At 45.0% G+C, this 24,914-nt stretch overlaps 2 protein-coding genes across 6 annotated transcripts in view; one reads left to right on the forward strand and one right to left on the reverse strand.

Moving 5' to 3' along the window:
* The window catches only part of LOC137380007 (acylamino-acid-releasing enzyme-like), a 92,424-nt gene extending 71,971 nt beyond the window's left edge, over positions 1-20,453 (reverse strand). The window contains exons 1-2 of the mRNA XM_068051477.1: positions 20,365-20,453; positions 17,139-17,268 (exon numbers count right to left, since the gene is read on the reverse strand). Of these exons, the coding sequence (XP_067907578.1) occupies positions 17,139-17,268 (130 nt within the window). The 5' untranslated portion in view covers positions 20,365-20,453. The remainder of the gene's footprint in view (positions 1-17,138; positions 17,269-20,364) is intronic.
* Positions 20,454-20,488: 35 nt separating this feature from the next.
* The window catches only part of LOC137380008 (acylamino-acid-releasing enzyme-like), a 97,663-nt gene continuing 93,237 nt past the window's right edge, over positions 20,489-24,914 (forward strand). For 2 of the 5 annotated variants that reach the window (XM_068051479.1, XM_068051480.1), the window contains exon 1: positions 20,606-20,763. In XM_068051479.1, the coding sequence (XP_067907580.1) occupies positions 20,671-20,763 (93 nt within the window). In that variant the 5' untranslated portion in view covers positions 20,606-20,670. The other 3 variants (XM_068051483.1, XM_068051482.1, XM_068051481.1) reach the window with 3 other exon arrangements.

Below are 24,914 nucleotides of genomic sequence, written 5' to 3' on the forward strand. Positions count from 1 at the left end.
GCAAAAGATAAGGCTTAAGCGTTTGCAACAATCTTCAGCCAGAAGTGCCGAGTCGATCATCCATCACAGCCTCTTCCTGAAGTCCTGAGCATCACAGATGCCAGACTTCAGCCAATTCGATTCACTCCGCGTGATATCAAGAAACGACTGAAGACACGGGATACTGCAAAAGCTATGTGCCCTGACAATATTCCACTAACAGTACTGAAGACGTGCTCCAGAACTTGCGCGTCCCTAGCCAAGCTGTTCCAGTACAGCTACAACACTGGCATCTACCCAGCAATGTGGAAAATTGCCCAGGTATGTCCTGAACACAAAAAGCATGACAAGTGCAACCCGGCCAATTACCGCCCCATCAGCCTACTCTCAATCATCAGTAAAGTGATGGAAGGTGTCATCAACAGTGCCATCAAGTGGCACTTGCTTAGCAATAACCTGTGACGCTCAGTTTGGGTTCCGCCAGGGCCACTCAGCTCCTGACCTCATTACAGCCTTGGTTCAAGCATGCACAAAAGAGCTGAACTCAAGAGGTGAGGTGAGAGTGACTACTCTTGACATCAAGGTAGCATTTGACCGAATATGGCATCAAGGAGCCCTAGCAAAACTGAGGCCAATGGGAATCAGGGGGAAAACCCTCCGCTGGATGGAGTCATACCTAGCGCAAAGGAAGATGGTTGTGGTTGTTGGAAGTCAATTATCTGAGCTCCAGGACATCACTGCAGGAATTTCTCAATGTATTGGGACCTAGGCCCAACCATTTTTAGCTGCTTCATCAAGACCTTCCTTCAATCATAAGGTCAGAAGTGGGGATGTTCGCTGATGATTGCACAATGTTCAGCACCATTCATTACTCCTCAGATACAGAAGCAGTCCGTGTAGAAATGCAGCAAGACCTGGGCAATATCCAGGCTTGGGCTGATAAGTGGCAAGTAACATTCGCGCCACACGAGTGCCAGGCAATGACCATCTCCAACAAGAGAGAATCTAACCATCTCCCCTTGACATTCAACGGCATTACCATCGCTGAATCCCCCACTATCAACATCCTAGGCGCTACCACTGACCAGAAACTGAACTGGAGTAGCCATATAAATACCGTGGCTACAAGAGCAGGTCGGAGGCTAGGAATCCTGAGGCGAGTAACTCACCTCCTGACTCCCCAAAGCCTGTCTACCATCTACAAGTCACAAGTCAGGAGTGTGATGGAATACTCTCCACTTGCCTAAATGGGTGCAGCTTCAACAACACTCATGAAGCTCGACACCATCCAGGACAAAGCAGCCCGCTTGATTGGCACCCCATCTACAAACATTCACCCCCTCCATCAATGATGCACAGTGGCAGCAGTGTGTACCATCTACAAGATGCACTGCAGCAAGGCACCAAGGCTCCTTAGACAGCACCTTCCAAACCCGCGACCTCGACCAACTAGAAGGACAAGGGCAGCAAATACATGGGAACACCACCGCCTGCAAGTTCCCCTCCAAGTCACACACCATCCTGACTTGGAACTATATCGCCGTTCCTTCACTGTCGCTGGATCAAAATCCTGGAACTCCCTTCCTAACAGTACTGTGCGTATACCTACCCCAAATGGACTGCAGCGGTTCAAGAAGGCAGCTCACCACCACCTTCTCAAGGGCAATTATGGATGGGCAATAAACGCTGGCCTGGCCAGCGTCACCCACATCACATGAATTAATTTTTTAAAAATTAATAAATCTGGAATTAAAAGCTAGTCTAATGGTAACCATGACACCATTGGCAATTGTTGTAAAAACCCATGTGGTTCACTAATGTCCTTTAGGGAAGGAAATTTGCTGTCCTTACCTGGTCTGGCCTACATGTGACTCCAGACCCACAGCAATGTTGTTGACTCTTAAAATGGCCACTGAACTGGCCTAGCAAGCCACTCAGTGCAGGGCAATTAGGGCATTAAATGCTAGCCAGTGACTCACACATCCCACAAACAAACTTAAAAAAAGTTGTTTTGCCTTTCTCCCTTTCAAACACCACACTGAATTCAATCATATTACAATCCCCCATTAGATAAATGTTTACACACCATTAGGCTGTTAACTAAATCTGCCTCATTACTAAATCTAATATGGCTTTCCCTCTTTTTGATTCTCGGACATATTGTCGCAGAAAACTATACCGGACACATTAAGAAATTCAAGCAAAATACTGCAGATGCTGGAAATCTGAAATAAAAACAAGAAATGCTGGAAATACTCAGCAGGTCTGGCAGCATCTGTGGAGAGAGAAGCAGAGTTAACATTTCAGGTCAGTGACCCTTCTTCAGAACTGACAAATATTTATTTATTTATTTAGAGATACAGCACTGAAACAGGCCCTTCGGCCCACCGAGTCTGTGCCGACCATCAACCACCCATTTATACTAATCCTGCAATGATCCCATATTCCTACCACATCCCCACCTTCCCTCAATTCCCTTACCACCTACCTATACAAGGGGCAATTTATAATGGCCAATTTACCTATCAACCTGCAAGTCTTTGAATGTGGGAGGAAACCGGAGTACCCAGCGAAAACCCACGGGGTTACAGGGGAAGGTGCCATGGGAAGGGGACGAAGTGGTGGGGTAATGGACGAGTGGACAAGGGTGTCATGGATGGAACGATCCCTTCGGAATGCTGACAGGGGAAGGGAGGGGAAGATGCGTTTGGGAGTGGCATCACGCTGGATGTGTCAGAAGTGGCGGAGGATGATCCTTTGGATCTGGAGGCTTCTGGGGTGGAAAGTGAGGACAAGGGGAATCCTGTCGCAGTTCTGGGAAGGAGGGGTATGGGTGAGGGTAGAGGTGCGGGAAATAGGCCGGACACGGTTGAGAGCCCTGTCAACCACAGTGGGGGGGAACGTCGGTTGAGGAAAAAGGAAGACATATCAGAAGCACTGTGGAAGGTAGCATCATCAGAGCAGATGCGTCGGAGACGGGGAAACTGGGAGAATGGAATGGAGTCCTTACAGGAGGCAGGGTGTGAAGAAGTGTAGTCAAGGTAGCTGTGGGAGTCAGTGGGCTTGTAATGAATATTAGGAGACAGCCTATCCCCGGAGATGGAGACAGAGAAGTCAAGGAAGGGAAGGGAAGGGAAGTGTCGGAGATGGACCATGTGAAGGTGAGAGAAGGGTGGAAATTCGAAGCAAAGTTGATAACGTTTTCTAGTTCCGGGCGGGAGCAGGAAACGGCACTGATAGTCATCAATGTACTGGAAAAAGAGTTGGGGGAGGGGGCCTGAGTAGGACTGGAACAAGAAATGTTCGACATATCCCACAAAAAGACAGGCAAAACTAGGACCCATGTGGGTACCCCTGGCAACACCTTTTACTTGAAGGAAGTGAGTGGAGTTGGTGAAGTTGTTCAGTGTGAGAACAAGTTCAGCCAGGCGGAGGAGGGTGGTGGTGGATGGGGACTGGTTGGGCCTCTGTTCAAGGAAGAAGTGGAGAGCCCTCAAACCGTCCTGGTGGGGTTGGAGGTGTAGAGAGATTGGATGTCCATAGTGAAGAGGAGGCGGTTAGGGCCAGAAAACTGGAAATTGTCAAAATGACGTAGAGCGTCAGAAGAGTCACTGATGTAGGTGGGAAGAGACTGGACCAGGGGAGAAAAGATAGAGTCAAGATAGGAAGAAATAAGTTCAGTGGGGCGGGAACAGGCTGAAACAATGGGTCTGCTAGGACAGTCATGTTTGTGGATTTTAGGAAGGAGGTAGAAGCGGGCTGTCTGGGGTTGCGGGACTATGAGGTTGGAAGCTGTAGAGGGAAGATCTCCAGAGGAGATGTGGTCAGTGACAGATCTGTGGACAGTAGCTTGATGTTCGGTGGTGGGGTCATGGTCCAGGGGAAGTAGGAAGAAGTGTCTGAGAGTTGGCGCTGAGCCTCTGCAAGGTAGAGGTCGGTAAACCAGACAACAACAGCACAACCCTTATCTGCAGGTTTGATCTCAACGTCGGGATTAGACCTGAGAGAACGGAGTGTGGCAAGTTCAGAGGGGGGTAGGTTAGAGTGAGTGAGGGGGGGGCAGAGAAATTGAGACGGCCGATGTCTTGCCAATAGTTTTCACTGAAAAGATCAAGAGCGGGTAAGAAGCCAGAGGGAGGGGTCCAGGTAGAGGGAGAATGCTGGAGGCAGGAGAATGGGTCTGCTGGTTGGAAGGAGGACTCCTGGTCAAAGAAGTGAGCACGGAGGCAAAGGCGACGGAAGAAGAGCTCAGCGTCATGCCGAGCACGAAATTCATTGAGGTGGGGACGTAAGGGGATAAAACTGAGCCCATGGCTGAGTACAGAACATTCAGCGTCAGAGAGGGAAAGGTCAGAGGCTATAGTGAATACACGGCAAGGGGTCAGATCAGAAGGGGTGAGGTCAGAGGGAATTGAATGGGAAGAGGGATCTTGAGGGGCATTAGTCCCCATCAGCTGCTGGGGTTTGTGTTCCTTAATACCTGAAAAGGAAGAAAAAAAGTTTTTTGTTAATGCGTCGGATAAGATGAAGGATGAAAGTGCAGAGTAGAACAGCTTTGAGATAAGGTGAGGTGGTGCTTCTGGGGAGAGAGGTCCAGTGTGTACATGTGACGGCGCATGGCACTGAGTGTGGATCTCAGGATGTGGCGGGAACAGCAGTCCAAAGAACATCGTATTTCACGGAGATACCTATAATCTGGGTGGATTCAAAACACAAAGGATAAAACTTCAGTTGGAATCCATGTGGAATAAGTCGGAGCCAGAGACAGTCACTGAGGAAGGAGATGTGGCTGTGAAAACGAGTTTTGTAGACACTTTATCCCGCACCTCTACCTCACCCCTTCCCCTCCCTCCCAGAACAGCGACAGGGTTCCCCTTGTCCTCACTTTCCACCCCACCAGCCTGCAGATCCAAAGGATCATCTACCGTGTCTACCCACTGTTTCTGTTTTTTTTAATTTTTAATGTTTGTGCTTGGAGTGCTTTGTGCTTTACAGTCTATTCACACCCTCTCTGTACTAACGCTTTGTCTTTCAGCACACCATTAACATACCGTTTGCCTTTGTTCCATCACCTTCTGGTCAGTTATTCTCTGTGACCTGTCCTATCGACACTTCTCTTTTGTTATCTCTTGCCCCACCCCCCGCTTTACTTGCTTAAAATCTTTTACATTTCTAATATTTGTCAGTTCTGAAGAAGGGTTACTGACCTGAACGTTAACTCTGCTTCTCTCTCTACAGATGCTGCCAGACCTGCTGAGTATTTGCAGCATCAAAAACAAGAAATGCTGGATTCACTCAGCAGGTCTGGCAGCATCTGTAGTATTTGCAGCATTTCTTGTTTTTATTACATTAAGAAATTCACTACCTTTCTGACATGTGCTGGTCTGCTTGTGTATGAAAGTTAAATCCCGCATTAAAATCACTCTGCCTTTACTACATGCTTATTTCATCTCTGCATTTATGTAATCTATCACTTCACAGCTGCTACCAGGAAGCCTATACATAACTAATATTACAGTCTTAAATCTTTTTTCTATTTCTTAATTCTGCCCACGAAGTCTCCACTTACCTCACGGTACATTCATCCTTAAACATCAAGGCTACTCCTCCCCCTCTACCATTTTTACGATATTTCATGTAGACTTATAACCTGGTATATTTTGACCCCAGTTCAAAAAAAAAGTCTTGGCTTTGCTTTATACACAGAGACCAGAGAAATTCTTTCCTCAGTGTATTATCAACCGTTGACCTATGGCAGGAAACTGTGTTTGCAGTATTTGCTACTTGCTTCTGCTGTTTTGTAGTCTAAGGCTACCTGTTTGGTAAATTCAGTTGCTATCTCAAACTGTTCCAGATGTACTTTTTGTCACCATTACCATCATTAGGACCATCAAACTGACTGAAGGAGATTCTGGTAAAATGGTGAATAAAAGACCACCTTGGTCACCAATACAAAAGCAAAATACTGCGGGTGCTGGAATTTAAACAGAAAATGTTGAAAATGCTCAGCAGGTCAGGCAGCCATCTGAGGAAAGAGAAACAAAGTCACCGTTTCAGGTTGATAACCTTTCATAATAACTGGAAAATGTTAGACATGTACAGCTTTTAAGCAAGTACAGCAGCAGGGAAAAGGGAGGGGTGGAAAGAACAAAAGGGAAGGTCTGTGATAGAGTGGAAGGCAGGAGAGATTAAATGACAAAAACATGACAGTACATAACAAAGGGATGGTAATGAGGCAAGCAAACTAACAAAAACATGTTCTACAGGAAATATAAATGGTGATAGCAGAATCATCACCAACAGTTGTACAAAAAAATGATGACAGTAGTTATGACATGAAATTGTGAAACATAATGTTGAGTTTAGAACATTGTAAAATACCTAACTGAAAGATGAGGTGCTGTTCCTTGAGCTTCCTTTGAGCTGCATTGGAACAGTGTAGGAGGCCAAGGACAACCGGGTCAGGGTGCAAGTGGGATGGAGAACTAAATTGGCAAGCGACTGGAAACTGAGGGTCACGCTTGCGGATTGAACAAAGGTGTTCTGCAAAGCGGTTACCCAATCTGCTTTTGGCCTCCCCAGTGTAACTGAGATCACATTCAGCAGCAAATTCAGTATATATTAAATTGAAAGAAATACAAATAAATTTCTATTTCTCCTGGAAGGTGTGTATGGGACCCTGGATGGTGGGATAGGAGGAGGTAAAAAAGGAAGCAATGCCTCTCCTGCACTTACAAAAGGTGCCATGCGAAGGATGTTGGACATGATTGAGGACTGGACACAGAGGGAACAGTCCCTTTGGAAAGGGGAGGGGAAGCAATGGTGTATTTGGTGGTGCCATCATGCTGGAGGTGGCACAAATGGTGGACAATGATTCATTGAACGTAAGGACAAAGGGAACCCTATCATGGTGATGAGAGGGAGGGGAAGGGGTGAGAGTAGAAGTGCGGGACATTGAACGGACACAGTCGAGGGTCCTGTCAACCACAATGGAGGGGAATTTTCAGTTGAGGAAAAAGGAAGATATACTGGTGTGGAAGGTGGCATCGTCAGGACATTTCTGAATGAGATGTAGAAACTGGGAGAAAAGAATAGAGTCCTTACAGGAATGGGGGGCATCATCAAAACATTTCTGACAGCGACGGAGAAATAGAGGTGGACCCTGTGAAGCTGACAGAGGGTGGAAATTGGAAGCAAAGTTGATGAAATTTTCCAGTAATGGCACGAGCAGGAAATGGCACCGATACAGTCATGAATTTTTTTAATTCTTTCACGCGCTATGGGTGTCATTGGCTAGGCCAGCATTTATTGCCCATCCCTAATTGCCCTTGAGAAGATGGTGATGAGCTGCCTTCTTGAACTGCGGTGTAGGTACACCAAAGTGCTGTTAGAAAGGGAGTTCCAGGATTTTGCCCAGCGACAGTGAAGGAACGACGATATAGTTCCAAGGCAAGATGGTATGTGGCTTGGTGGGGAACTTGCAGGTAGTGGTGTCCCCATGCATCTGATTCCCTTGGCCTTCTAGGTGGTAGAGGTCGCAGGTTTGGAAGGTGCCATCAAAGGAGCCTTGGTGAGTTGCTGCAGTGCATCTTGTAGATGGCACACACTGCTGCCACTGTGTATCGGTGGTGAAGGGAGTGAATGTTGAAGGTGGTGGATTGGGTGCCAAGCAAGTGGGCTGCTTTGTCCTGTTTGGTGTTGAGCTTCTTGAGTGTTGCTAGAGCTGCACCGATCCAGGCAAGTGGAGAATATTCCATCAGTGACATGTGCCTTGTAGACGGTGGACAGGCTTTGGGGAGTCAGGTGAGTCACTCGCACAGGATTCCCAACCTCTGACCTGCTTTTGTAGCCACAGTACTTATATGGCTGGTCCAGTTCCATTTCCGGTTAATGGTAATCCCCAGGATGTTGATAATCGGGGATTCAGCAACGATAGTGTTATTGAATGTCAAGGGGAGATGGTTGGATTCCCTCTTATTGGAAATGGTCATTGCCTGGCACTTGTGTGGTGCAAGTATAACTTGCCACTTATCAGCCCAAGCCTGAATGTTGTCCAGGTGTTGCTGCATATGGACACGGACAGCTTCAGTATCTGAGGACTCACAAGTGGCACTCTTCTGGGGTACAGGGCATACCTGGGCAATTTTCCACATTGCCGCGTATATGCCAGTGTTGCAGCTGAACTGGAACAGCTTGGCTAGGGGTTCGGCAAGTTCTGAAGCACAAATCCTCAATACTGTTGCCGGAATATTGTCAGGACCCATAGCTTTTGCTGTATCCAGTGCCTTCAGCTGTTTCTTGATATCATGCGGAGTGAATTGAATTGGCTGAAGACTGGCATCTGTGATGCTGGGCACCTCAGGAGGAGGCTGGAGAGTCGGCACTTCTGGCTAAAGATGGTTGCAAATGCTTCAGCCTTGTCTTTTGCACTAATGTGCTGGGCTCTCCCATCATTGAGGATGGGGATATTTGTGGAGCCTCCTCCTCCTGTCAGTTGCTTAATTGTCCACACAATTCAAGACTGCAGAGCTTAGATCAGATCTGTTGGTTGTAGCTCTATCGCATGCTGCTCCACTGTTTGGCAATGCATGTAGTCCTGTGTTATAGCTTCACCAGGTTGACCGGAGAAACAATAATTCGGAACAAAATTAATAGTCACATGGACAAATGCGGGTTAAGTAAGGAAAGTCAGCATGGATTTCCAAAGGGAAAGTCGTGTTTGACTAACTTACTGCAGTTTTTTGAGCAGGTAAGAGAGGGTTGATAAGAGCAATGCAGTTATGTGGTCTACATGGACTTTCAAAAGGTATTTGATACAGTGTCACACAACAGACACACGACAGCAAAATTATAGCTCATGGAATAAAAGGGATAGCAGCAACATGGTTACGGTACTGGCTGAGTGACAGGAAACAAACAGCAGTGGTTAATGGATGTTTTTCGGGCTGGAGGAAGTATCCTGGGCTTTATTAATAGGGGCATCGAGTACATAAGCAAAGAAGTTATGTTGAACTTATATAAGACACTAGTTTGGCCTCAGCTGGAATATTATGTCCAGTTCTGGGCGCCACACTTTAGGAAAGGTATGATGGCATTGGAGAGAGTGCAGAAAGGATTCATGAAAATGGGTCCAGGGATGACGAACTTCAGTTATGAAGATAGATTGGAGAAGTTGGGTCGGTTTTCATTGGAGAAGAGAAGGCTGAGAGGTGATTTGATAGAGGTATTCAAAATCATGCAAGGTCTGGACGGAGTAGATAAGGAGAAACTGTTCACTCACGAAAAGATCAAGAACGAGAGGGCACAGATTCAAAGTAATGGGTAAGAGAAGCAAAAACGACAGGAGGAAAAACTTTTTCACACAGTGAGTAGTTAAGGTCTGGAATGCGCTGCCTGAGAGCATGATGGAGGCAGATATAATTGAAGCATTCAAAAGGGAATTAGACTGTTTTATGAAAAGGAAGAATGTGCAGGGTTACAGGCAGAAAGCGGGGAAATGGCACTCAGAAAACTGCACGTTTGAAGAGCCTGTGCAGACAAGATGGCCTGAAAAGCCTCCTTCCCCACTTCTGTGATACCTCATTTTTCGGTATTTTTTTTTTAGAACATTACAGCGCTGTACAAGCCCTTCGACCCTTGATGTTGCGCCGACCTGTGAAACCATCTGACCTACACTATTCCATTTTCATCCATATGTCTATCCAATGACCACTTAAATGCCCTTAAAGTTGGCGAGTCTACTACTGTTGCAGGCAGGGCGTTCCACGCCCCTACTACTCTCTGAGTAAAGAGCTGGGTGTGCCTTTGTCATTTCCAGTGCCTCTGACATCTGTCCTTTCTATCACCCCTCAACTTAAAGCTATGTCCCCTCGTGTTTGCCATCACCATCCGAGGAAAAAGACTCTCACTATCCACCCTCTCTAACCCTCTGATTATCTTATATGTCTCTATTAAGTCACCTCTCCTCCTCCTTCTCTCCAACGACTGTCTGGTATGTCTGGTGCTGCTCCTGGCATGCCCTCCTGCACTCTTCATTTAACCAGGGTTGATAGTAATGGTAGAATGGGGCATATGCCGAGCCATGAGGTTTCAGACTGTGGTTGAATACAATTCTACTGCTGCCGTTGGCCCACAGCACCTCGTGGATGCCCAGTTTTGAGTTGCTAGCCCTGTTTGAAATCTATCCCACTTAGCACAGTGGTAATGCCACACAACACAATGGAGGATATCCTCAATGTGAAGACAGGACTTCATCTCCACAAGGACTGTGTGGTGGTCACTCCTACCAATACTGTCATGGACAGATGCATCTGCGACAGGTAGATTGGTGAGGATGAGGTCAAGTAGGATTTTCCCTTCTTGTTAGCTCCCTCACCACCTGCCGCAGACCCAGTCTAGCAGCTATGTCCTTTAGGACTCGGCAGCTCGCTCAGTAGTGGTGCTACCGAGCCACTCATGATGATGAACATTGAAGACTTCAACCAGAGTACATACTGTACCCTTCCCACCCTCAGTGCTCCTTCCAATTGGTGTTCAACATGGAGGAGTACTGATTAATCAGCCGAAGGGTGCGGGGCCAGCGTGGTAGGTCGTAATCAGCAGGAGCTTTCCACGCCCATGTTTGACCTGATGCCATGAGACTTCATGGGGTCCAGAGTCAATGTTGAGGACTCCCAGGGCAACTCCCTCCCAACTGTATACTACTGTTCCACCACCTCTGGTGGGTCTATCCTGTCAGTGGGACAGGACATATCCAGGGATGGTGACATTGTCTGTAAGGTATGATTCTGTGAGTATGACTATGTCAGGCTATTGCCTGGATAGACTGTGGGACATTTCTTCCAATTTTGGTACAAGCCCCTGGATGTTAGTAAGGAAGACTTTACTGGGTCAGCAGAGATGGGTGTGCCTTTGTCATTTCCAGTGCCTAGGTTGATGCCAGGTGGTCCATCCGGTTTAATTCTTATGAAATGTGAAGTGCGAATGTACCGGAAAAAGGTAAGAGAGGGGACCCGTGCAGAACTGGAACAAATAATGTTCCCCACATATTCAAGAAAAGGCAGGTACAACTAGGCCCTATATGGGTTCCCACTTTAACATCTTTTACTTGGAGGAAGTGAGTGAAGTCAAAGGAGAAGTTGCTCAATGTGAAAACAAGTTCAGTGAGGCAGAGGGTGGTGGTGGTAGCAGTGGATGGGGACTCTTCTGGCTTCTGTTCAAGGAAGTAGCCGAGGACCCCTCAAGCCTTCCTGGTTGGACTTAGAAGTGTCGGGGGTTTGCACATCCATGGTGAAAAAGAGACAGTTAGGCCCAGGAAACTGGAAAACGTTGAAATGGTAGAGGGTAGAGTTACGGATGTAGCTGGGAAGAGACTGGACAAAAATAGGGTCGTGCTAGGAAAGACAGACTGAAACAATGGGCTTACCAGGGCAGTCCTGTTTGTGGAAGGAGGTGAAAGCAGGCTGTGCAGGATTGGGTGACTATGAAGCTGGAGGCCAGCCAGGGGAGATCTCTAGAGGAGATGAGGGCTGTGACAGTCTGGGAAAATCTGTCTTGATGTTCAGTGATGGAGTTACGGTCCAGGGGGAGATAGGAGGAGGTGTCATGCTGTTGGCATTTAGTTTTTGCAAGGTAGAGGTCGGATCGTCAAATAACACAACAACCCCTTGTCAGCAGGTTTAATGACAATGACCTGAGAGAATCAAGTGCAGCAAGCTCAGAGGGAGTTGCATTAGAGTGAGTGAGCACAGTAGAAAAATTGAGACAGCCAATTTCACATTGGCAATGAGAAGATCTAGACAGCGTAAGAGACCAGAGGGAGGGGTCCAGGTGGAAGGAGAATTATGAAGAAGGGAGAAAGGACTAACTGTGCAGGAGGGAAGAATCTTGGCCAAACAAGTAGACGCGGAGGCAAAGGTGACGGAAGAGCTCAACGCCATGCAGAGTCCAAAATTCATTGAGGTGGTAGCATAAGGGGATGAAGTTGAAGCCTTTGCTGATGCACTTTAGAGCCTTCCGAACTAAACAATGAGTTCAACAATTTCAGATGATAACCGCTGCACCCATTGTTCCAGACAACAGCTGTTGCTAATGATTCTGCTATTCCCATTAACACCTCATATTGTCATCCTCTTTTGCCATGAATCATCATTCCTTTTGTCATTTAATCTCTCTTGCCTTCCACCCCATCACAGACTTTCCCCTTTTGTTCTTTCCTCTCCTTTCCCTGCCTCTGTACTTGCTTAAACCTATTGTAAAAAAAAAGGCCAAATGAGAAATATTAATTCATCAGTTGGAAACTTACATTAAACTTTTAATGGAAAAAATCCTATAGTTAACTTAAAAAAAAACCTGACAACCAAGATGGCCACTGCAATTTGCATCTGAAATACCAGGACATCGAATTGAAGACACAAGTCTAACAAGAAGCCCAGCCAGGACAATGCTTTTGCTAACTGAGCAGATTATCCAGAGCCCCCTCATTAGCGGGACATTGAAAGCCATCTCAAGGTATTCATTAGTGGAAACGTCCCTCCAGGGAAAACACTGACAATACCACCTGAGAGAGTCTTTGGGTTTTACACTTTGGACCTCATTAAAAAAAAAGGGGATTGAGAGAGCCATGTGATTGTCTCCCCAGGCTGTGTAAAACTGGGAGTTTTGTTGCACACAAAGAGACAAGACAGTAACTGAGACTGCAGCAGCAGAAAAGACTGTGTGCTTCCCTTCCTCTCTCTCCACAAAACATCAAGTTTGAAAACCATCTGCGACAGTGGACCCTCCAAGCCGACAGACTGCTACAGCCAGAGACCAGAGAAAGAGAGCCATCTACCAGTCTGCCTCCAAGAAAACCCTGAGCAAAGTGGGACAACCACAAAGTACACTTTGACCAGCCAAAGACTAGAAGAATACAACTCTAGCCAGAAGATCACCAAATCATCCAACTTCAGACTGTGCATTTAACTTTTGTTTATTCTAGTCTTTAATACAACCAAAAAACCTACTTTCCACTATCTAATCTATTTGTGTCGGTGTGATCCTCGTGTGAATGTGCACATGAATGTGGAGCGTTTTTTAAATTATTTTCGATGGGGTTAAGCTTGATGAGTATAATAAACTTACCTCTTTCTTGTTTAAACCCAAGAAAACCTGTCCGATTGGTTCTTTCACAATCACATTAAAGGTAAAACACTAACTAAGGTCACAACCGCTACTTAAAAATAAATAAACCCTATTGCAGTCAAATAAGAAGGGCAAGAGGGGTGACTGTGACCCCCTCCTCACCTTGGCCGTAACACTATGAAACCTCTAACATTATCCAATTCTGATGAAACGTTAACTCTGATTCTCATTCCACAGATGCTAGCTGACCTGCTGAGTATTGCCAGCATTTTCTGTTCATATACCAACTTGGATACAGCTGGGTATTACTGTAACTTAAAACAAGGCTTTTCGCTGATAAGAAGGCTGATCCTTTCAAGATGCATTCAAACCTATGATACAAATCATTTTGAAATGTAGTGGCTTTGCTTTGTGGTGTCACCTAATAAAAATGACTGCAGCTCCTCCAAGCAGTAAAACTATGCCAAACTTTTTTTCCAGGAATACAATGCCCATTTAATTTTCACTGGCATTGCTAAAAAAGGTTTTATCTTACTACAGAAGAACTCCTTAGGAGTCCATCGTAGACATTTAGTGATTTTGAACACATTATCCCATCTTACTTAACCTCAAAAACCATGCTCCTGACTGGCAGCATGTCAGAGACCATGAGAAAAGGCATCATCACCCTCATTTACAAGCAGAAGGGGGAGAGGGCAGAAATCAGAAATTGGCGGCCCATCTCACTGCTTAATGTTGATTACAAGATTCTGTCCAAAGTCATAGCCAGTCGAGTCAAGTCTGCTCTGGAGTTGGTGATTCACCCCGATCAGACCTGCACTGTACCCGGCAGGAAGATCTCTGATAGTCTCGCGCTACTCAGGGATACGATCGCCTACGTACGGGACAGGAGGGTGGACACCTGCCTCATCAGCCTGGACCAGGAGAAGGCTTTTGACAGGATATCGCACACCTACATGATGGACGTGCTTTCCAAAATGGGGTTTGGGGAGGGAATCTGCAATTGGATCCAACTGCTCTACACAAACATCAGTAGCGCAGTGTCAATCAACGGGTGGGAATCTGAAAGTTTCCCGATCAAATCTGGAGTCAGACAGGGCTGTCCTCTGTCCCCGGTCTTGTTTGTTTGCTGTATTGAACCCTTTGCTGAGTCTATTAGGAAGGATGCGAGCATAAGAGGGGTGACAATCCCAGGCAGCGGAGGCACTCAGGTCAAAACCTCCCTGTACATGGATGACGTCGCCATTTTCTGATGAGCATCTGCGACCAGTTCGAACTGGCCTCGGGAGCCAAAGTTAACCACGGCAAGAGCGAGGCCATGTTCTTTGGCAACTGGGCTGACCGATCCTTTGTCCCCTTCACCATCAGGTCAGATTACCTGAAGGTGCTGGGGATATGGTTCGGAAGGGCCGGGGCGTGCACCAAAACCTGGGAGGAGCGAGTAGCCAAGGTACGACAAAAGTTGGGCATGTGGGGGCAGCGATCTCTCTCCATTGTGGGTAAGAACCTGGTCATCAGCTGCGAGGCGCTCACGTTGTTGCTCTACGTGGCGCAGGTCTGGCCCATACCCCACTCCTGCGCCGTGGCAGTCACCCGAGCCATTTTCCGCTTCGTCTGGGGATGTAAAATGGACCGGGTCCGGAGGGACACGATGTTCAAATCTCTGGACAAGGGCGGGAAAAATGTACCCAACGTGGCCCTCATCCTGATGACCACCTTTGTGTGCGGCTGCATCAAGCTGTGTGTAGATCCCCAGTACGCAAACTCCAAGTGTCACTACGTGCTGAGGTTCTATCTGTCCCCGGTGTTGCGAAGGATGGGCCTGGTCACATTGCCGCGGAACGCTCCGTGCAGTTGGGCGGTGCCGTACCACCTATCCTTCGTGGAGCAGTTTCTGCGGGAAAACACCTTTGACCACCGATCCATCAGGCAGTGGTCTGCACGGAATGTCCTCAAGGCCCTACGGGAAAAGGAGATGGTGGATCCTGTCGGATGGATCCCCGAGCAGACCGTCAAAGTCATTTGGCAGAATGCCTCATCACCAGAACTTTCAAACAAGCGCCAAGACGTAGCTTGGCTGGTGGTGAGAAGGGCCCTCCCCGTCAGATCCTTCATGCACACCCGAAGTCTCGCCCCCTCCGCACAGTGCCCCCGCGTTGGCTGTGGTGGGGAAGAGACGGTCGCCCACCTCCTCCTGGAATGTGCCTTTGCAAAGCAGGTGTGGAAAGAGATGCAGTGGTTTTTGTCAAGGTTCAACCCAAGCAGCTCTGTAACACAGGAGTCTGTGCTCTACGGGCTGTTCCCAGGGACGCACACCGAGACAAACATCAACTGCTGCTGGAGGACTATCAATTCGGTGAAAGACGCCCTTTGGTCTGCCCGAAACTTGCTGGTCTTCCAGCGCAAAGAGTTGTCCACCACCGAATGTTGCAGACTGGCACATTCAAAGGTCCAGGACTACGTGCTGAGGGACGCACTAAAGCTTGGGGCAGCCGCAGCAAAGGCTCAATGGGGAAAGACCACAGTGTAAGGTCCCCCCACCAAGCTGAACGAAGGGGCTGGATCCATGGGAAACCCCTCGAACTGTATCGTTAATATTCTCAATTGCTGTAAATGTAAAACTGTAATTGACATGACAATTGTGAAACGGAAGATTTGGGAAGAAACTCATGACAGTATTGAAGGAAACTGATCTCCCTTGCAATGTTTGTATTTTTTGGTGCTGTTTGGAAACTGTTTGGCAATGTAATTTTTACAGATGTTTATGAATAAAGTATATTTTGGCTTGGCCATGTGAGCCGCATGGAAGATGGCAGGATCCCCAAAGACACATTGTACAGCGAGCTCGCCACTGGTATCAGACCCACCGGCCGTCCATGTCTCCGTTATAAAGACGTCTGCAAACGCGACATGAAATCGTGTGACATTGATCACAAGTCGTGGGAGTCAGTTGCCAGCATTCGCCAGAGCTGGCGGGCAGCCATAAAGACAGGGCTAAATTGTGGCGAGTCGAAGAGACTTAGTAGTTGGCAGGAAAAAAGACAGAGGCGCAAGGGGAGAGCCAACTGTGCAACAGCCCCAACAAACAAATTTCTCTGCAGCACCTGTGGAAGAGCCTGTCACTCCAGAATTGGCCTTTATAGCCACTCCAGGCGCTGCTTCACAAACCACTGACCACCTCCAGGCGCGTATCCATTGTCTCTCGAGATAAGGAGGCCCAAAAGAATATTTTGGAAATAAAAAAAAAACCATAGAAATATATCCACATACTAACACAAAGTTCAGATATTTTCACCGCATTTATAAGACCACCATGCTGTCTCAAACAAGCACTTTTAAGTGTCAAACAGAGCAACAGGGGTGATTGAGACGCATTAGTAAGGGCACATGAGGCAATTCAGGTGCTTTATTTCCTTAAGTGGAAACATTCAGTTTGATAACCCAAAGCATAAATAACTTTAATAACAGAATATGAGGAGCAACTTAGAAGAATTAGCTCATATATTTTTCTATATGTTAATTTTAATGAACTTATACACGTATCATTTACACAGAAGAATTTTTAAAAATTTGTTCTTGGGATGTGGGTGACATGGGAAATGCCCATCCTTAGTTCCTGCGGGCATTAGGAGTCAATCATAAAATGTGGGACTCAAGACACATATAACTCATTAGGCAAGGATGGTTGGTTCCATGTCCTCATAAGGACATTGGTGATCCAAATGCGCTTTTAATCCAGCATTTTTCATTCTTCTGATGCTAGTCCACAAACCATCAAATTCATTGACTCCAATTTTAAAACTTGGCACAGTGGGAACTGAACTCACAGCCTATGCTGTAATATTGTCTCGTGCCATAACCACTGGTCTTACCATTGGTGTGACTCAGCAGAACCTGTTTAAAAAGAGGCACTTCACCCCTTGTAAGAATTATTTGTGGGATTTAAGAAATTACACCACAATTACAGAAGGCACAATCTGATTAACACATGCGCCTTGATGCTTCCCCTTTTTACCATCAGAAAATCATTGTTGTACCTGAATAGATGGTGCAGTATTTTCTCCCATGTTTCAAAGTAACATGTGGTCCAATGCAGCCTTTCAGCGGGGTTGGGAATTTGCTGATCTCTCGGTAGATCCCAGCAATCTCTTCTGAATCAGTTATCATCTCCAATAAAAAGCAAGACAGCTTATTTAACTAACAAGTCAGTCTATATGTCTGGGCAACCATTTTACTTACTACTGAATGACTATTACAGCAGCTACAACTGAAACCCAGCTTCATGTACTGAACAGCAAGCAGAATTCAGAAATTGTCATGTTCCTACTTAGGAACAATTGCCAATTTTTTGCACCTAAAAAGTCAACAATTCAGATTTGAGGATTATCTGTACATTAATAACTTGGTAAATGGCTTCAGAAGGGGAAGATACTGTTTTACATTTATTTACTTTTTTAAAAGGTGTTAATATATGAAATGGACTGTGGTAAACCTCATGTTGTGCGATATTTGGCCATTGAGAAAGATTTTGATAAAATCGCTCATGAAAAGCTGCTGCATAATCTCAAAGCACTGGGAATTCAAAGAAAAATCTAGGGATGGAGAAGAAACCAGGTGAAAAGAAGGAAGCAGCAGAGACTTATTACGGGAGCGATTAGAGCATAGGAATTACTGTGGATTATCCCAGGGCTCTGTGGTAGGAACTCAACTGTGTCTAATTTACATCAGTGAGCTGAACTCAGAATGCAAAGTGGTTAAATTTGCAGATGATATGACAAGAAGGATCATTTTGCATATGATAGCAAACTGGTTGGTGAGTTTGAGTCAGGGAAAAGGAGCCTTGAACCTTCAGAAGTTAGACACAATCTGTAAATGGACAGAATAGATACAAATGAAATTTATTACAAGTATAAACTACTACATACTGGAAGAAAGAACTGGTGATACAATGTAAAATTGCTAAAAATGAAAACCTTGAATGGAGATGACTGGAAAAAGGCCGATCATCTGCAAATTTATCCACCTTGCATTGCGTTCAGCTCACTTATGTAAATTAGAAATAGTCACTTGGTAGTGCAGAACTTAAGTATTGCTGAAAAAGAAATGCTGTTGCAGCTTGTTGTCTTGCACTCATCAGGACAGATGCAAGAATGCCAAATTTCAAAGTGAGCAACAATTTATACTGCATTGGAAAAGAGTGCTGATTGGCTGAGGTCTTGCCATGGAGAATGTACCAGGGAACTATTGTCTCCCATACTTTTGTTTAATTCAAAAAAGGCACTACATGTCCAGTTATTGCGCATTTTTTGATAAAGCAAAAGCGTGGGGGGCAATAGTCCCCTGATATCTTCTCCATGGCAACTCCTCGACTAATCAGAGTCTACTTGGCAACCAATCAGCACCCTTTTCACATGCAGTATAAATTGTTGCTCCCTTTGAAATTTGGCATGCTTGCATCTGTCTTGGAGTGCAAGACGAAAAGCTTCAACAGCATCTCTTCTTTCAGCAATACTAAATTAAAAATAGTAGAATTCCTAGCACTAAGATAATCCACATAAGTCCTTATGCTCTTATAGAAGTGTACTAGATATTAAACGATAGAGAAGATAAAACTGCAGCATTACTTCAAAGTATACCAAGACAACAGGCGCAGGACAAGCAAACATTCATAAGGGCAAATTTAGGATTGATGTCAGGAAGGGTCACTTCACCTAAACATATATAGCACTTAGAATAAACCTGCAGAAATGGTGAAGAAAAAAACCTTAAAGTTATTCAAAAGTCAGATGCTGCGATGAGGTGGGGACTGTGTTGGGTCAAAAAAACTAAGCCAGCGCAAAAGGCCTTCCTCGTCTATATTCCTCTTGTGACCTTAGGGAAGGCTTTTAGACCAAACCAGCTCTTGTGTTTGACGGGATACTTACCTGTATGACAATGATCTCTTAACTCACTAATCTCAGTCGTGTATGGGATGCATCAATGTGTCCCAGTATTTCTCTCTTAATAAAGAAAGAGATGGAAAGAGGTAGGGCTATCCTAACATTCATAACTGTAGTGAAAAATCCCCTATTAAGTCTATTGGCAAGCAAAAACAGAGAATCTCAAACCAGAAACACCAGAAAAGGGGAAGAACAAAGAAAAGGAAAAAAAAGATACAGGAAACAGGATGCGTGTGTGCATGTGAGAGAAAGAGAGAGACTTGACTGCCACTTCAACTTCGCTTGCAGCCGTGTGACAAATGCAGCCTTAATCAAATTGGTAAACAACTGGAGCCTGAAATACTCATTCAGGATTAGTCAGCTGTCATCAGCTCTGGGAGATTATTTCACATGAATAACCAAGTCTCAATTTTTCCTCTTTTTGGGTACACTCTAAAATTCCAAGCAACACACTAATCCAAGTGGTAGAAGATAAAATGCAACATTCACATGTCTGGATTCTCTTTCTATTAGTGAAAGCTATCATATTTCCTTGCCCTTATTCTATAATTAATCTCTCAGTTTGTCACTGTACAGCAGTTCAACACTACAAATTAAATATATTTACAGCAAATGACAAATCTATGAATAAAAGACTAAGTGATCATAGAAGCCTGAAAGTTTATTTCAAAACCATTATTTACTCAGTGTTACTGGCATTTACCATCTTAACTGGCAAAACTTGAGCAAAATGAATAGCAGGATGGGAAAGAAGGGCAGGGACATCACTCAAACTGTCCTGAACTAAGCATCACGAAATATATTGAGCAAAAACACGAACTACAATAACAGGGATCACAGCAAGCCTTTAAAATGTGGGGCATCTGGATGTGACAAAGTAAGATTTTAAAAGCCTGCAAACAATAAACTGAAATAAAAACAAGAAATGCTGGAACCACTCAGCAGGTCTGGCAGCATCTGTAGAAAGAGAAGCCAGAGTTAACGTTTCGGGTCAGTGACCCTTCTTCGGAACAATAAACTGATATGTGATTTAAAGAGGCGGGAGAGTGAGGATAGTTAATGTCACTTTCGTTTTGATGATGAAATAGTCAACACTTAAAGCAGGAAGTGTGCCGCTGAGTCGAAGTGTTTTAACAAAGGTCAGCATAGGCTGATCTCAGCTGGGACAGGAATGGGCTTTTACAATTACCACTGCTAAGGAAAGATCACAACAACTCCTGATAAAGGATCCAGTAATTCCCACTAACAAGTTATCTTGTGGTTATCAGGTGAAAATGTGGGCTCTGACAGATCCTCTCCAGTTTAATAGCGCGCTAACACTCACTTTCTGAACTCGTTGGACAGGAATGACCAGCAACCAACATCCATTACATTAGCTGCATTGCAGCACACCCCAAGCAAACACACAGCGGCTGCGCCAGCTACTCCCGGTGACGTCACCGAAGTTAATGCATGCGCGGAGCAAAGCACTGGACTTTCTCACTGAGAAAGGAAAGGGGAGATGAGGGCGAGTTTAAGAGCAGTATTTCGATAGAAAATGACTAACACTATTTGGAACAGTAAATAATCTGTTTTATTTTAGATTTCAGTACGAAATAATTGTTGAATTGCTGGCTACTTTTATAATAAAATGTTCCTGGCCTTCCCTTCCTGTGTCCGGGCTGTTGGTAAATTCCTAGTCCGCTCGGGACGGTCAGTCACCATGGAAACCATGGCCTCGGAGGTAAGAGAGAGAAGGAACGAGGTTACGGCCTGGCCTGGCCTGGGAGTAGCGGCTCCGCTATCACTGCGTTGTCCTCAGTACCTGCAGCAACCCTCCCAGCCCCTTTACCCGAGAACTAGGTCGGTGTCCGGGATGGAGGCGGCGCCTTTTATTTCGTTCCAGTTGGAACATGCCGTGACTGGCGGCGGGTGTGCAACCTGCCGGCCCATGGGCCGCTTCTACCGGAGGAGCTTTATCCTAATCTAGTCTGAAAAGCCAGCTCCTGGGGCCCAGTCTAGTACCATCCAACCAGTGATTGCTCTTTGTTAGTTCCATCCTCTATGACTCAGCCTTCTGTATATGTTTAAGTCCACTTCCTTTATAAAGGTAAAAGCAAAATACTGCGGATGCTGGAAATCTGAAACAAAAACAAGAAATGCTGGATTCACTCAGCAGGTCTGGCAGCATCTGTGGAAAGAGAAGCAGAGTTAACGTTTCGGGTCAGTGACCCTTGTTCCGAAGAAGGGTCACTGACCCGAAACGTTAACTCTGCTTCTCTTTCCACAGATGCTGCCAGACCTGCTGAGTAAATCCAGCATTTCTTGTCCTTTTATAAAGGTGCCAGTTGACTCCTAAATTGCCCTATCCAATGTTTATCTCTCAACCAAGGTTCGCTGAAGCAAATTATCTGGACATTATCTCATTGCTGTCTGTAAGACCTTTTAGTGTGTAAATTGGCTGCATTACAACACCAAACTACTTTTCAAAAGTAGTTCATTGGTTGTAAAATGTATTGGCATGCCCTTAGGTCGTGAAAGGCTTTTTATAGATGCAGGTTCTTTCTTCAATCAGTTGCCTTTTCTGGGAGTTTGTTCCACCACACAGCCATTCCAGGACTAAAACTCAACTTGAGGGGGAAAACAGCCATTTTTCGGTTGAATTCTGCAAAGTTTGCATATCTGCTTGGCTTGCAGTATGTAATGTGTTACATGGTATTTGTCAGTAGATACAATTATCCCTTGGTGTCAACCAGATTTTTTTTAACCAGGCTGTTTGACCACCTCAGACTGTGCCAATTTTTTATGCTTCCCGTTCTATCTGTCTATTGCCTGTAGCTATGCTCACCCTCTCTATCTTTTATAAGTCTTTTATTTTTCTAATTATGTCCACTTTTGTCTCATGCATATTTCACTTTTGCCGTTTAAACATTATCTGTTCTCACTGAAGCAATTTACAGGCGGATCTATTCTTTTCTCTGTGTATTTGGCTGTGTTCCCCATGTTTTCCACCCCTTCCTATGGTCTGCTTTTTGTATGCTGTTCATCTAGAATATTTTCTGCTTCTGAGGAAGAATTCCATAACAGAAATGTGACTTGTGTTCTCTTGACAAATGCCTGATCGGTTGAGTGTTTCCAGTGTTTTCTGATTTTGTTTGATTTTCGGCATCTTTGGTAATTTGCTTTTTGGTCATGCATTTGTTCAACTACCTGTGTAACCACCCCTATCTGCCACCTACTGCCAGCCCTCACCCATACCCAGTCTGCAATGAGAACCTTTAGTCATCTTTCTGTTCGACTAAATCTTTCGTTAAGGATTGACTTGAATGCTTCAGGGCGCCGTTAACTTGGTGCACAAAATTAAATGAATATATATTCATGTGAATGGAACGATTAAATGGTTAATTTCTTAAGCAGCTATGTGCTGTGCAATATTCTGGCAGTAGTTATAACAATCCTTGAATATATGGCATAGGAGGAAGCCATTCGGTGCATCATATCTGTGCCAGCAGAAAAAAAGAGTTAATGTAGCCTAATCCCACTTTCCAGCCCTTGGTCCGTAACCTTGTAAGTTATGGCACTTCATGTGCATGCTTTCATGTGCCATGAGGGTTTCTGCCTTTACCATCCTTTCAGGCAGTGAGTTCCATATCCTCACCACCCTTGGTGAAAATTTCTTTCCTCAACTCCCCTTCAAGGTTTCTAGTAATCATTTTAAATCTGTGGCCTCTGGGTATTGATGTCTCTGCTAAAGGAAATATGTCATAGAGAGATACAGCACTGAAACAGGCCCTTCGGCCCACCGAGTCTGTGCCGACCATCAACCACCCATTTATAATAATCCTACATTAATCCCATTTCCCTCTCACTTCCCTACCTTCCCTCAATTCCCCTACCACCTACCTACGCTAGGGGCAATTTACAATGGCCAATTTACCTGTCAACCTACAAGTCTTTGGCATGTGGGAGGAAACCGGAGCACCCATGCGGTCACTGGCAGAACTTGCAAACTCCGCACAGGCAGTACCCAAAACCGAATCCGGGTCGCTGGAACTGTGAGACTGCGGTGCTAACCACTGCGCCATGTCCCGCCACCTTCAAAGATCTATGCACATGCAGCCCCAGGTCTCTCTGTCCCTGCACATTCCTTAGAACTGTGCCATTAAATCTATTACATAGTTGACAGCAACTATACTTTCCTTCAAGGCACAAAAACCCCAAAAGTAAAGGTAGTCAACTGTGGATAACAAAGGAAGTTAAGAATTGTATAAGATTAAAAGAAAAGGCCTATAAAGTTGCCAGAAATAGTAGTAAACCTGAGAATTGAGAGGATTTAAGAATACAGCAAAAAAACGACGAAGAAACTGATAAAGGGAGAATAGAAAATGAATGTAAGCTAGCAACAAAAAAAAAACGGGCTGCAAAAGCTTCTGTAGGTACCTAAAAAGGAAATGTTTGGCTAAGACAAATGTGGGTCCATTACAGGCAGAGTCAGGAGAATTTATAATGGGGAATAGAGAAATGGCAGAGAAGCGAAATGATTACTTTGTCTCTGTTTTCACTGAGGAAGATACAAGAAATCTCCCAGAATTAGAGATCCAGTGGACTTGGAAGAATGGTGAATTGAAGGAAATTAGTATTAGCAAGAAGGTTGTTTTGGAGAAATTAATGGGGCTGAAGGCTGATAAGTCCCTAGGACCTTGTGTTTTACATTCCAGAGTGTTGAAAGAGATAGCTATGGAGATGGTGGATGCATTGGTGATCATCTTCCAAAGTTCTTTAAATTCTGGAGTGGTTCCTGCAGCTTGGAAGGTCACAAATGTTGCCCCACTATTTAAGAAGGGAGGGAGAGAGAAACGGGAATTCACAGACCTGTTTGCCTTGCATCAATTGTTGGAAAAATGCTGGAATCTATTCTGAAAGATGTGATAAATGGACACTTGGATAATAATGATCTGATTGGACATAGTCAACATGGATTTATGTTTGACGAAATCATGCTTGACGAATCTGTTGGAGTTTTTTGAGGATGTTACTAACAGAATTGATAAAGGGGAGTCAGTGGACGTGGTATAGTTGGATTTTCAAAAGGCTTTTGATAAAGTCCCCCACAGGAGATTGGTTAGCAAAATTAAAGCATGTAGGATAGGAGGTTAATATACTGGCATGGATTAAGGATTGCTTAACAGGCAGAAAACAGAGTAGGAATAAATTCTCGCGTTGGCAGGCTGTGACTTGTGGGGTACCACAGGGATCAGTGCTTGGGCCCCAGCTGTTCACAATATATATCAATGATTTGGATGTGGGGATCAAATGTAGTATTTCCAAGTTCGTGGACAACAAAACTGGGTGTGAATGTGTGTTGTGAGGAAGACGCAAAGTGGTTCCAAGGGGATTTAGAAAGACTTAGTGAGTGGGCAAGAATGTGGTAGATGGAATATAATATGGAAGAATGTGAGGTTATCCACTTTGGTAGGAGGAATAGATGTGCAGAGTATTTCTTAAATGGTCAGAGATTAGAAAGTGTAGATATACAAAGGGACCTGAGTGTCCTTGTCAATAAGTCACTGAAAAATAACATGCAGGTGCAGCAAGCAATTAGGAAGGCTAATGGTATGTTAGCCTTTATTGCAAGAGGATTTGAGTACAGAAGTAGTGAAGTTTTGCTTCAATTGTATAGAACCTTGGTTAGACCACACCTGGAGTACTGTGTGCAGTTTTGGTCCCCTTCCCTTCGGAAGGATTTTATTGCCATTGAGGGAGTACAACAAAGATTCACCAGACTTATTCTCGGGATGGTGTGACTGTCCTATGAAGAGAGATTGGGGAAACTGAGCCTGTATTGTCTGGAGTTTCAAAGAATGAGAGGTGATCTCATTGAAACCTACAAAATAC

This window comes from Heterodontus francisci, chromosome 19 (genome assembly GCF_036365525.1).
Source record: "Heterodontus francisci isolate sHetFra1 chromosome 19, sHetFra1.hap1, whole genome shotgun sequence".
NCBI lineage: Eukaryota > Metazoa > Chordata > Chondrichthyes > Heterodontiformes > Heterodontidae > Heterodontus > Heterodontus francisci.